This window comes from Otolemur garnettii, unplaced genomic scaffold, assembly GCF_000181295.1.
Source record: "Otolemur garnettii isolate 467f Iridium unplaced genomic scaffold, OtoGar3 scaffold00026, whole genome shotgun sequence".
Classification (NCBI taxonomy): Eukaryota; Metazoa; Chordata; class Mammalia; order Primates; family Galagidae; genus Otolemur; species Otolemur garnettii.
In genome coordinates this window covers 11,912,145-11,924,729 of record NW_003852421.1, presented here as the reverse complement: position 1 = coordinate 11,924,729, position 12,585 = coordinate 11,912,145, and the positions used below count along the sequence as shown (strand labels likewise).

The 12,585-nt window shown below is 45.1% G+C and overlaps 1 protein-coding gene across 3 annotated transcripts in view; it reads left to right on the top strand.

Annotated features, from left to right (window-relative positions):
- Nucleotides 1–12,585, top strand: part of DTNBP1 (dystrobrevin binding protein 1) — a 136,437-nt gene that overhangs the window by 123,030 nt on the left and 822 nt on the right. For all 3 annotated transcript variants that reach the window (XM_003788318.3, XM_023512328.1, XM_023512329.1), the window contains 2 exons: nt 1,288–1,443; nt 11,591–11,734. In XM_003788318.3, the coding sequence (XP_003788366.1) occupies nt 1,288–1,443; nt 11,591–11,734 (300 nt within the window). The remainder of the gene's footprint in view (nt 1–1,287; nt 1,444–11,590; nt 11,735–12,585) is intronic.

Here is a 12,585-nt window from a genome sequence, read left to right as displayed (position 1 = left end):
GTGGCTGGCGCCTTAGCCGGTTGAGCTATAGGCGCCGAGCCACTCTTTTCGTCTTTTAAAGCTGAAACTCTAGTCCGTGGGTCCTCAAACATTTAAACAGGGGGCCAGTTCACTGTCCCTCAGACCGTTGCAGGGCCGGACTGCGGGCCCTGGGAGGAGTTGGCTGCTAAGCAGGACAGGCGGCAGCGGCAAAAACCCCCAGCGGGCCAGATAAATATCCTAGGCGGGCTGCATGTGGCCCGCGGGCCTTAGTCTGAGGACGCCTGCTCTAGTCTCACTAAACAAGGACTCCTCCTGCCCCTTCCTTCCAGCCCCTGGCAACCACCGCTCTGCTCTGTCTCTGAATTTGACTGCCTCAGGGACCTCCTATGAGTGGATCACGCAGTAGTTCTCTTTTGTGACTGATGTATTTCCTTTAGCATAATGTCCTCAAGATTCATCCCTGTTGTATCATGTGACAGCGTTTCCTTCCTTTTAAAGGCTGAATAATATTCTATTACACATCCTTAACAAACATTTCTTTTCTTTCTTTCTTTTTTTTTTTTTCTTTAAGACAGAGTCTCACTCTGTTGCCCTGGGTAGAGAGCTGTGGCGTCGTAGCTCACCATAACCTCAGACTTTTGGGCTCAAGGGATCTTCTTGCTTTAGCTTCCTGAGTAGCTGGGACTGCAGGCATCCGCCACAACACCTGGCTGATTTTTCTGTTTTTAGTAGTGAGTCTCAACTCTTGCTCAGGCTGGTCTCAAATCAGCCTCCCGGAGTGCTAGGATTACAGTTGTGAGCTGCCTCACTGGCCTCAAACATTTCTTGGGTGCTTACTGTATGCCATGCTCTGAGCTGGGTGACAGGGTTTAAAATGAATAATATACAATCACAGTACTGCAGGAACCCCAAGTCTTTAGCTGTGGTGCTGTAACTTACCAGTTACCTACACAAGTTCACACACAGGGACGTGGTAGCATCAGGATGGAGCACTTGAGTTAGATTAGGGACTGAGAAGCTGGTCCTGCCGGGTGAACAGCTGTTTGCCATTGGTGAATGATGGATGTGTGTGGGAAGGTCATTCCTGTGGAGGTGTGGGACAAAGGGTCTGACTGCACAGGGAGCGCAGATTTGCGGTTGGGTGGGGGGAGCACACCATTGTATGTGCAGCTGGAACAATAGCCTGGCAAGTCTGTCAAAGCCATACAACACTGTCTGCGTGCAGGGTGGATGTGAGCCGCTGTTGCTGCCCATTTCCTATCTCCGTCCCTTTGCAGACCCTAACTCCAGGTACTGTTTCCTCAGCTGAACTCGACGCAGAGCATACCCAGAAGGTCCTGGAGATGGAGCACACACAGCAGATGAAGCTGAAGGAGCGGCAGAAGTTCTTTGAGGAGGCCTTCCAGCAGGACATGGAGCAGTACCTGTCCACAGGGTACCTGCAGATTGCTGAGAGGCGAGGTGAGCTGGGGCAGGGCTGCTAGCAGCAGGGACTCGCCCAGTGTGGGGGGTGGTACTGGGCAGGGGCCTCCCCACAGAGAGCTTGTGGGGTGAAGTCTCAGGAGTCCCGTTTCATTGGTGGAGCCCGGCAGTGTAAGGGGATGCATCAGTCCCTCTCTGCCTTGCCCTTGTTTTGCTTTCCTGTCAACACAGGGCTGTGGTCCCAACCCCAGGGCTGCAGACCCGTACTAGTGTGTGGCCTATTAGAACTGGGCTGCACAGCATCACCGCCTAAGCTCTGCCTCCTGTCCCATCATCCCCTTATTTGTGGAAAAATTGTCTTCCCTGCCAGAAAGGTTGAGGGATGCTGATCTAGGCTTTTTTTTTTTTTTTAAATACTTTTAGAGGTTACACACAATTTTTTTTTTTGGAAATTTGGGAATTTTTTTTTTAAAGTAAAAGAGGTTGGGCATGGTGGCTCACGCCTGTAATCCCAGCACTCTGGGAGGCCAAGGCTGTTGGATCGCTTTGTATCTAACTATTCTTACTATTGTATAGGGCTCTTTCTCATTATTAAAAATTCTTTGAAAGGGTATGTTTTAAAGGCTGTGTCTTCGTTGTCATGATACATCCTTATGTGTTTAACCTGCTTTACTACTTGAACATTTAATTTAGATCAGTATTTTTCAACCTTTTTTATCTCATGGCACACTTCTATAGTTAAACTTCCACAGCACACTTAAATTATATTGATCTGGGTAGCACCTGTGGCTCAGTGGGTAGGGTGCTAGCCCCATATGCTGAGGGTGGCGGGTTTGAATCCAGCCCCGGCCAGCTAAAACTACAGTGGCAGCTGCAACAAAAATAGCCAGGCTTTGTGGTGGGCACCTATAGTCCCAGCTTCTTGGGAAGTTGAGGCAAGAAAATTGCTTAAGCCCAAGAGTTAGAGATTGCTGTGAGCTGTGACACCACAGCATTCTACTGAAGGCAACAGAGTAAGCCTCTGTCTCTAAAATAAAATAAGTAAAAGGCTGGGCACAGTGGCTCACACCTGTAATCTTAGCACTCTGGAAGGCTGAGGCCGGAGGATGGCTTGAGCTCAGGAGTTTGAGACCAGCCTGAGCCACAGCGACACCTGTCCCTACTTAAAACTGGCCAGGCATTGTAGTGGGCATCTGTAGTCCCCACTACTAGGGAGGCTGAGACAAGAGGATCTCTTGAGCCTAGGGGTTTGAGGCTGCTGTGAGCTAGGATGCCAGGGCACTCTAGCCTGGGGCAATAGAGTGAGACTTGGTCTCAAAAAGAAATAAAAGTAAAAATAAAGAATACACTTACTGTGTCTTGGACTTGTTTGGAAAATAATTTAATTAATTCTCAGTGATTTAGAATCTCTACCTCTCTAAATATGCTGTAAGGAATAGACTGATTAGGGAAGAAATCAAGACTCTGGACTCCTTCCTCTAGCCTTTGCTTCAGAAGAACTGGGCACCTCAGAAGGGACAGTGAAATTCTCCCTCCCCCGGTGCTGAGCTAACGTGGGCAGAACCTAGCCTCTCCCGTTGCCCCAGGAAGTATAGAGCCTTGTCCAAGGAGTCTCACTACCTCCCAGACACCTCCTCAGCCCCCAAGCCTGTTGGTACTCAGCCTTCAGCCTTCATCCTTCCCTGGCTCTGGCCTTTCTTGTTCTCTCTACCTGCATTCCCATCCCGTCCACCCAGCTTAGCTCTGTTACTTCCTTGTCATCCAATTCTGTGTCCTCTCCCAGGAGAGGTTAAAGAAATCGAAGCATGAGGAAAGAAAATAATGTACAAAAAAGATTAATAGCAGTATATCTGAATGCCTCCGAACGTACTGGCGGATGCGGATAATCAATGACGCGAATAAAGCTTCTTTGTCTTCCGGCAGATAGTGCAGATGTGAAGTGTAACAGCTTTATCTACGGAGTCGGCCTTCTCCTTTCCATACCCCATTGATTCAGAGTCTGTGCTCATCTAGAAAGGTCAGACTGGGGTTCCTCAGAGTCGTGCAGTATCCAGGCTCCGGAGGAAGAGGGTTTGCCTCAGGGATTTTTGTCCTGTCATGGGCAGGAGCTGAGATGGACACTCTCACTTCGGGCTGCCATAACAAAGCACAGAGACTGGTTGACTTTGACAGAGGTTCTAGAGGCCTGAGGTCTGAGAATCAGGGTGTCAGCCTGGTGGGCTTCTGGTAAGGGCTTTCTCAGAGACAGCTGCCTTCTCCCTGGGTGCGCGCAAGGCTGCAGGGGGTCGGGGGGCAGCGGGAGAAGCTCTTTGGTGTCTCTAGGAGGGCTCATCTCATCATGGGGCCATGACCTTATTTAATCTTGATTATCTCTCAAAGGCCCCCTCTCCATGTTGGGGTTGCAGCAGTGTCTCATGTCAGCAGGACACGCAATGACAAGCACAGTCATAGACAGGCTGGCTGCTAAGCAGTCTGACTCCAGCATTGCTCGGTTTAGCGCCTGCTGGTGTGCTGCTCTTTTAGGCTCCAGGGAAGCGAAAAGAGGAAACGAAAGTGCCCCTTAAGAAGCTCCCTCAGGCAGCGCCTGTGGCTCAGTGAGTAGGGTGCCGGCCCCATATACCAAGGGTGGCGGGTTCGAACCCGGCCCCGGCCAAACTGCAACCAAAAATAGCCAGGCATTGTGGCAGGCACCTGTAGTCCCAGCTACTCGGGAGGCTGAGGCAAGAGAATCACCTAAGCCGAAGAGCTAGAGGTTGCTGTGAGCTGTGACACAACAGCACTCTACCAAGGGTGACAAAGTGAGACGCCGTCTCTAAAAAAAAAAAAAATATATGAAGCTCCCAACTGTCTCAGGGAGACCCTGAACAGACACTGCGTGCAGGGTGAGGTGGAGGAGTGGGCCCCGTTCTGAGGTGCTGTTTCTATTGATAGGGACTGGGCTCTTACTGCAGGAGCCTCCATAGCTGCGAAAGAGAATGCCCTCAGTAAATCCTTGCCAGATAGAGGTCAGTGATATTTTCATGGTTTTAAGTATCTCAAGAATAATTTTCTTTCAGTTTCAGGAAAGTATCAGGCTCTTTTTTTTTAAGGTAAAAAAATGGAGTCAGGCACATGTTGCTAATGTAGATGGCTTTGAAAGCATTGAAGAACAAAATTGGAGCTAGTGCTGAAAAGACATCCACATGCAGTAATCAGGCATCTCTCCACAGGGCTGTGCAGAGCCATCTTTAGATGCCCCAGCCTGACAAGTCATGCTGCCCTTTCTTAAGGAGGCATCTTCATCTCCAAGGATTAATATGGGGAAGTTTAATTTAGAAGAATCAATCAAAATAAAAATTCTCTACAGTGAACGTGATATTTTGGACTCATCCCACTAAATCAGAAATAGCAGTTGGAATTTTTCTTACTTTCAAAAGCATCATTTTTTAATTATCACAAGGCCATGGAAAGTTTTATCCAGAAAATTATCAGAGTGAAAGGATATCTGTGCCTATTGGATAGTGGTAAGAGTGGGTGACCCCACAGAGCAGGGAGCCTGGGAGGCATGAGGAGGGCTGAAGGCAGGGCCAGAGGGCATGAGCCACAGAGTTCTGTGTGCTGTCGGGATCTAATTAGGTACTTCTGGAGACCTTCCATCTGACATGATTCCCGTTTTTTTGTTTGTTTGTTTGTTTTGAGACAAAGTCTCACTTTGTCATCCTTAGTAGAGTGCTGTCATGTCGTAGCTCACAGCAACCTCGGACTCCTGGGTTCAAGTGATTCTTCGGCCTCTGCTTCCCAAGTAGCTGAGACTACAGGTGCCTGCCACAATGCCCTGCTATTTTTAGAGATAAGTCTTGCTCTGGCTCAGGCTGGTCTTGAACCCATGAGCTCAGGCAATCCACCTGCCGTGGCCTTCCAATAAGAAAAGCACTTTTATTACTTTCATTTTACTGCCAAGTGTCAGGGTATCCTGACAATGCAGTTACTAATATTTCACCGTGGAGATATTTGCCTAGTCAGTACTTGTGCTTCCTGCTCTATATTCCAACAAGTAGATTTCAGCTTCCTGTGGAACTCTTCCGAGCTGGGAGTTCAGGCCCTGTGCTCAGCTTTGGGCTGTTCCAGGATGGACCTGAGAGTTGGGAAGTGTATGGGGTGATGTTTGGGCTAATGATAAAATGAACAAGGACATTAGAAGGCAAAAGCGCACCTGTGGGTGAGTGTATGTTGATAATCATCCATACTGATACGTTCAGCTCTGACTTGATTTCCATTCCTGAATATATTTCCATTGAATAAATAGGGTATGACTTATTCATCATTGTGTTGATAGGTGTCTGTTTCCAGTTTTCTTTTTTATTAAAAACATTTCCATAATACATCTCCCCATACACATTCATAAAAGTTGCTTTAGGCCAATGGTTCTCAAACTTGAGCAGCCTCATAGTTCCCTGGAAGGCTGTTGAGACCTGGGCCCCTGAGCCCCTGGGCCCCACCCCCTAGTTTCTGGTCGTGTAGGTCTGGTGTGGAGCCTAAGGATTTGCATTATCAACAACTTCGAGCCAGGCAGCAGTTTATTTCTGTAATCGTAGCACTTTGGGAGGCCAACAAAGGAGGATCACTTGAGGCCAGAACTTTGAGACCAGCCCGAACAATACAGTGAGATTCTGTTTATATAATAAATTAGCCAGACATGGTGGCATGCACATGTAGTCCCAGCAGGTGAGGAGGCCGAGATAAGAGGATGGCTTGAGCCTGGAAGTTAGAGGTTGCAGTGAGCTGTGATCACACCACTGCACTCCAGTCTGGGTGACAGAACAAAAAGCCCCGTCTCACAAGATATAAAAAATTCCAAGGGTGGTGCCTGTGGCTCAGTGAGTAGGGCGCTGGCCCCATATACCGAGGGTGATGGGTTCAAACCCAGCTCCAGCCTAACTGTAACAAAAAAGTAGCCAGGCGTTGTGGCGGGTGCCTGTAGTCCCAGCTACTTGGGAGGCCGAGGCAAGAGAATCACCTAAGCCCAAGGAGTTGGAGGTTGCTGTGAGCTGTGACTTCATGGCACTCCACTGAGGGTTAATAAGTGAAACTCTGTCTCAAAAAAAATCCAAAAAAGCTCCCAGGTGATGCTGAGGCACCACACTTTGAGAACTTCTTTTTTAGGGTTTGTAACGTCTTTAGGCTATGTAATCATGGTGATTTCTGGTCATGACGTGCACATTTTTAATTTTACTAGCTTCCACCAAATTGCATACCAAATTTCTACCAGTTAACAGTCTCCCTAGCCTTGTACTCATGTTCTGATTATTCTGTATCTTTGTCAGCACTTGGTCGTATCAGATACAGTAGCACCTCTGTAAGCTGACCACTCAAGAGACTATAACAAATTGGTAAGCATATGGAGGTGTTCAACATGAGGAACTAGACCTACCGCACTGGCGTGTATACATGGTGCATGTTTGGTCTATGAAAACTCGGTCAGCTTAAGATGTTCAGTGTAGGGAGGTGGTGAACTATGAAAGTTCTATGTATTAAAGTAGAGACCAGACATAATCAGAGTACTCTCAGGCTGAAGTGATCCTCCTGCCTCAGCCTCCCAAATAGTTAGGACTACAGGTACACACTACCACACCGGGCTGATTTTTTGGTTTTTTGTGGAGAGGGGAGTCTCACTCAGGCTGGTCTCAAACTCCTAGCCTCAAGCGTTCCTCGTGCCTTGCCCTCCCAAAGTGCTAGGATTATAGCTTGCCTGCCTTATTAATTTTAGAATAGTCTTTTGCTAAATCAGCCTATTGTAAGGTAATCTGCTTTACCTGTTTTATTTCTCATGGTTTATGCTTAATTGCAAGTTCTAAGGACATTCTACTGTGTTCCGTTTTGTTTGGCTCTTTAGCCCACTGCCAGTTGACTTTTGTGTATGCAGTGGGGTAGGGCTCTGATAAGAATTCCTTCCACAGTGGTAAATAATTCCCCAGTTCCCATATATCAGTGAGTCCTTTCTAGGTTCTCTTTTTAGTTCCATTCTTTTGTTGTCTGTCCCTGCACCGATCCTGTCTTATGCCTACTCACGAAATAGTGGTTCTCAGCTAGGGATACTTCTGCTCCCCCAGGGGACATTAGACCATTTTGCTTGTGGTGACTGGGGTAAGGGGCACTACTGGCACCTAGTGGGCAGACGACAGGCATGCTGCAAACACCCTAAATTGCACAGGACAGCCGCACAACAAAGTGGGGCCCAAAGTGCAATACTGCCGAGGCCAGGAAACCCTGTTTATAGGACGTTTAGAGTATATTCTGGAGCCATTCCGCTGCCCTCCATTCTATACATATTCATACATTCATTTTTCTTCAGAGTTGTCATAGCTATTTTTGGCTCTTTGTCCTTTTGTATAAATGTTATAGTTTCAAGTTTTTTGAAAGTCTTGTCCAGAGTTAGACTGGAATCCCGCTGAGTTTCGATACTAGCGGGGTTGAATGACCCTTTCACAGGGGTCGCCTAAATACATCCTGCATATCAGATATTTATGTTATGATTCATAACAGTAGCAAAATTACAGTTATGAAGTAGCAATGAAAATAATTTTATGGTTGGGGGGTCACCAAAACATGAGGAACTGTATTAAAGGGTCACGGCATTCGGAAGGTGGAGAACCACTGTTCTAAAGGCAGAGCAGGCCCCTTAGTGGCCACCCAACATGCTGGGACAAGTGACGTCCCTGTTTGAAAAGCCACCTATTCTTTTTAGTTGACGCCTTTAGAGATTTTCTATTTCTTGTTAATTTTGGCAAGTTTTCCATGGAATTGCCTAGTTTTCAAATATATTAGCATAACATTGCCCACAGTGCTCTTTGCAATGTTTGCTTGCTATATTTGTGGTCAGGCTCGCTTTTGCAGTCCTAAAATTGTTAATTTTTGCTTTTTGGGTTTTCCCCCAAGGAACCAACTTTTTTCTTCTTCCTCTCTACTCTTGCATTAATTTTTCTACTTTAGTTTTGCTTTATTTGGGCATTTGGTTTTTTCCTAATTTAAACTGATTTTTAGGCATAATTTTCAGTGTTTCTCCCTGAGACATTCAAAACTATGGATTTCTTACTTTTGATACTATTTTTAGGTGAATTCTATAAGTTTTGATATTTAGTAGTTTATAGATTTCCTTTTTTTTTTTCCTTTTTAAAGATGTCCCCTTTTTTTGGTTTAGCAGGACCCTGCCAGGTTCAAACTTGCCAGCCCAGGTGCACGGGGCTGGTGCTGTAACCACTGAGTTATAGGTGCCTAACCATAAGATGTCCTATTTGATTTTTAAACTGTTTTGGAATATATTTAATGTGTGAAAAATTTCTCAGTTACTTTTTGTTACTGATTTCTAACTAAATTCTATTGTGATTGTAAAATAAGATTTTGATTTTCTCTATTACTAATTCTGGAACGGCTAACATCAGTCACCAAATAGGTGTTATTAACATGTGCCTTCCCAGGATTATGGATGTTGCATTTTCATTGTCATTCTGCCATTTTTAAAAACATAGCCAGAAACAGTTCTGCAGAAGTTTTGAATTATCTTCTTGGTGAACTGAATCTTTAAAAAATCATCACTGGGCGGTGCCCATGGCTCAGTGGGTAGTGCACTGGCCCTATATCAAGGGTGACAGGTTCGAAACAGCAGTGGCAACTGCAACAAAAATAGCTGGGCGTTGTGGCGGGTGCCTGTAGTCCCAGCAACTCAGAAGACTGAGGCAAAAGAATTGCCTAAGCCCAAAAGCTGGAGGCTGCTGTGAACTGTGACATCACCGCACTCTACTGAGGGCAACAAAGTGAGACTCTGTCTCAAAAAAAAAAAAAAACCCAAAATAAAAAAATCATTACTGCTCTTTATCTGTATTACTTTTGTTTCTTCTTAAAAATCTATTTTGTATAAGAAGATAATTTTCTTCATAAAGCCTTTGCCCATTACGTGCTTTCCATATTTTAATAAAACTTCTAATGTTTTTATTTTCATCAGTATTTCCTGTAACAGAATAAAGCTGAGTTTTACCACTGTGTTCTAGTCATATAATCTCTTACCTGGCAAGTTTCATTTATCAGTATTTATTGTGATTACTGACCTCCCTGGCTTCATCATCATCATCTGCATTTGTCCAATATTTTAGTCCATTTTTTTTCTTTTCTGTTTAAAAAGATATATTCCTGCCCTTGTAGAAGATGGTACAGACAGAAATGGGAGCCAGTGCCCCTTTTAAAATGAAGTCAAACCAAGGCCAAAAGTTATAAAGCCATAAAGGCCTTGCTGAAAGGCTTCCACAGCCCCAGAAAGAAAACACAAGCCACTCACCTAGGAGGGGTTTGAGAAGTGGGTAACAGTCAAGTTCCCCTGACCAGTCAGCCTTGTAGGTCAAGGACAGTGACGGTGCGCTGGTGTCCTCTGTGTGGCCACGGTCAACACCCTGTCAGGTCTGAAGCAGGGCAGAGCAGGCAAGGGATCCTCTAAACTATAATGAACTTTACCCCACCTGAAAATAGAAATTACGTACTTACCTCTTGTTTTAGCGCACCTAATGATAATGGAACTCTACCTTCCTGCCAGGTGGAATGGGGGTCTTAGACGACTTCTAAGCACACACTCCTCTGCCTCCCAGGCCCTTACTGTTCAGCAGGTTAACTGGACTACAGTAATTCCCTTCTGACTGCTGTAGTTCAGGCTTTCGATCACGCACAACCTCGCAAGTCTCTTCGCTAAATCTGCTTTTTTGCACTTAGATCTTCCTTCTTTACACCTTCAGTAGGCTCCATTATAAGGTGTTTTTTCCTTGGTCTTACTGTGCTTGTGTCTTATACTTGATCTTAAATGGTATCTAATGATGTATCATTTTAGAGATGACATTTCTCTCTCCTCTTTGAACTTATTCTGTCTTCTGGCTTTTATTATTGGTGTTCAGAAGTCGCCTGTCATCCTAATTATTTCCTTCTTTTTCTTAACCTGCCCTTTCTCTCTGGCTGCCTTTCAGAGAGCCTTTGTCTTTGATGTTCTTCAGCTTCAGAGCAATTGATGTAGGTGAGGATTGCTTTTATCTTGCTTGGAATGCATTTTTCTTCTTAAATCTGGGTCCTGAGGTCTTTCAATTCAGGAAAATAATCAGCTTCTTTGAATATAGTTGCTCTTCCATTCTTTTCTTTGGGAACTGTGAATGTATATTAAACTTTTTCATTTTCCAGTTCTTCTCTTAAGCTCTTTTGGTATTTCCCATCTTTTTATTTCTGTGCAGTATTGTGGCAAAAATATCTTCTATTTTATTAATTTTCTGTATAACTGTAATCTTCACTTTTACCTAAATTTCAGTGATTAAATTTTCCTATCTAGACGTTACTTTTTTAAAATGTCTGGTGTGTTTGTATTTCAAGACCCATCTTCAATTTTTACTCCATCATTTTTTAACATGTAAAGTTCTTGGGAAAAGATGCCGTTTGTTTCCCTTATTCTTAGAGCTTTATTTCCACACATATTACAAATTCCAGACTGGATTGGAATGGATTTTGTATAAATCAAGGTTAAGGGTGTGTCTTTCCAAAAGCAATTTGCGTTTGCTTCTGCCAGGCACCACCTGGATAATACAAACTCCAGACCTTGAGGCATCCTTCATTATCGGTGCCCAGGCGGAGGCAGATGAACAGTGTTCTTAATCATTCACTAGTGGGCTGTGTTGGTTCCGTCTATTTTGTGCTTTCACTGCAGGGAGCTCTTGACTCTTAACTCCCCAGCTTGCAGATGCTCAAACCCTTTTAGCTGTTGAAACCAAGAAATGACCAAAAGGCTGTGAAAACTTCAACTGGAATAATAGGATTGTACCTCCCTATGGCAGGGAGGGAGCTGCCAACTCTGAGCTGCTGCAGCATTGTTGGCCTCTTTGAGACAGCATGTGCTCCCAGGTGCCCTCACCAAAGAGGTGACAACTGCCTACTGCAGACTGTCCTATCTGCGGCATCCCCCACAAAGGGCTAGGGATGAACAGAGTAATTGCTATGAAATCAAAAGGTGATTGTAATAACAAGGTCACCAAGGGTGACTTGGTATGTATTTAAAGTACCAGACTGGAGTGTGTCATTAGTAATACATTGCAGATTCTGTTTTGAAGTAAGGCTGGTGTAGCAGGAGATACTTTATGCCTAAAAGTATTAATAAAAAGTATGCTTTGTGTTGCCGATCTGTTCCTAGAACCCATAGGCAGCATGTCGTCCATGGAAGTGAACGTGGACATGCTGGAGCAGATGGATCTGATGGACATATCTGACCAGGAGGCCTTGGATGTGTTCTTGAACTCAGGCGGAGAAGACAACGCTGTGCTGTCCCCCGTCTTAGGTAGGGTTGACAGACTTGCGTAAACTTAACCAAGGATTTAGTATCAGCATTGTCTGACCAGATACGGCACACAAATCTCTAAATGCACAGCTCCCTTCTCAGCCACTAAACCACATTTCCACTTACCTGGGCTTGGTCTTACCACAGTGAGGCAAAGGAAAACGGCAACAGGGGTTGTTCAGTCATGAATTTTTCTCAAGATTGTAAGTGTTCTGCCGCAACACGTTCAGCAGGTAGAAAGCGTTCTTAATTGTGTTTTACCTGCTTTTCCATCCCAGAAATTAATTTGAGTTGGGTTTTTAATTATGGTTAAGGGGTAGGTGGGGACACATTTTGTACCTGGCCTAAACATGTTTTGTTTTTTTTTAACTCCTCCTCCTCCTGTAGTGGGGTGCCTGCCCCGCACACGGCTGTACCGTGTGTTCAGCCCTTGGCTTTTATTATAAAAAAATCTGTTCCAACCCTATGGCGCTTCATGCCTTCCCAAAAGTCTGTTTCATGTTCATGTAGCAAATATTTACCGAGGCACCCGACCTACACTAGACCTATGCCTGGGCTCAGTACATTTAAAATTTCAGACCAGTTCTTCTGGCTGGGTGAAAGTGAAGCTCAGTCCTCCCAGCAGCACCACGGCCATCTCCAGAAAGGTCTATTTCTACTTCCTCTCAACTTCTCCTGCCAATCTGCGATGTTATCCCAGGGAAGAGAGGGGCTTGGGTGCATTTGCTCCTGCCCTGAGGACAGAATACTGGAAAAAGAAATTAATGTTGGCCTTTCTTTCAGAGCCAAGGAGAGTTATAGAATGGTGACTTAACCTGCATAAAGAATTTTGATTCTGTCAACTTTAGTTC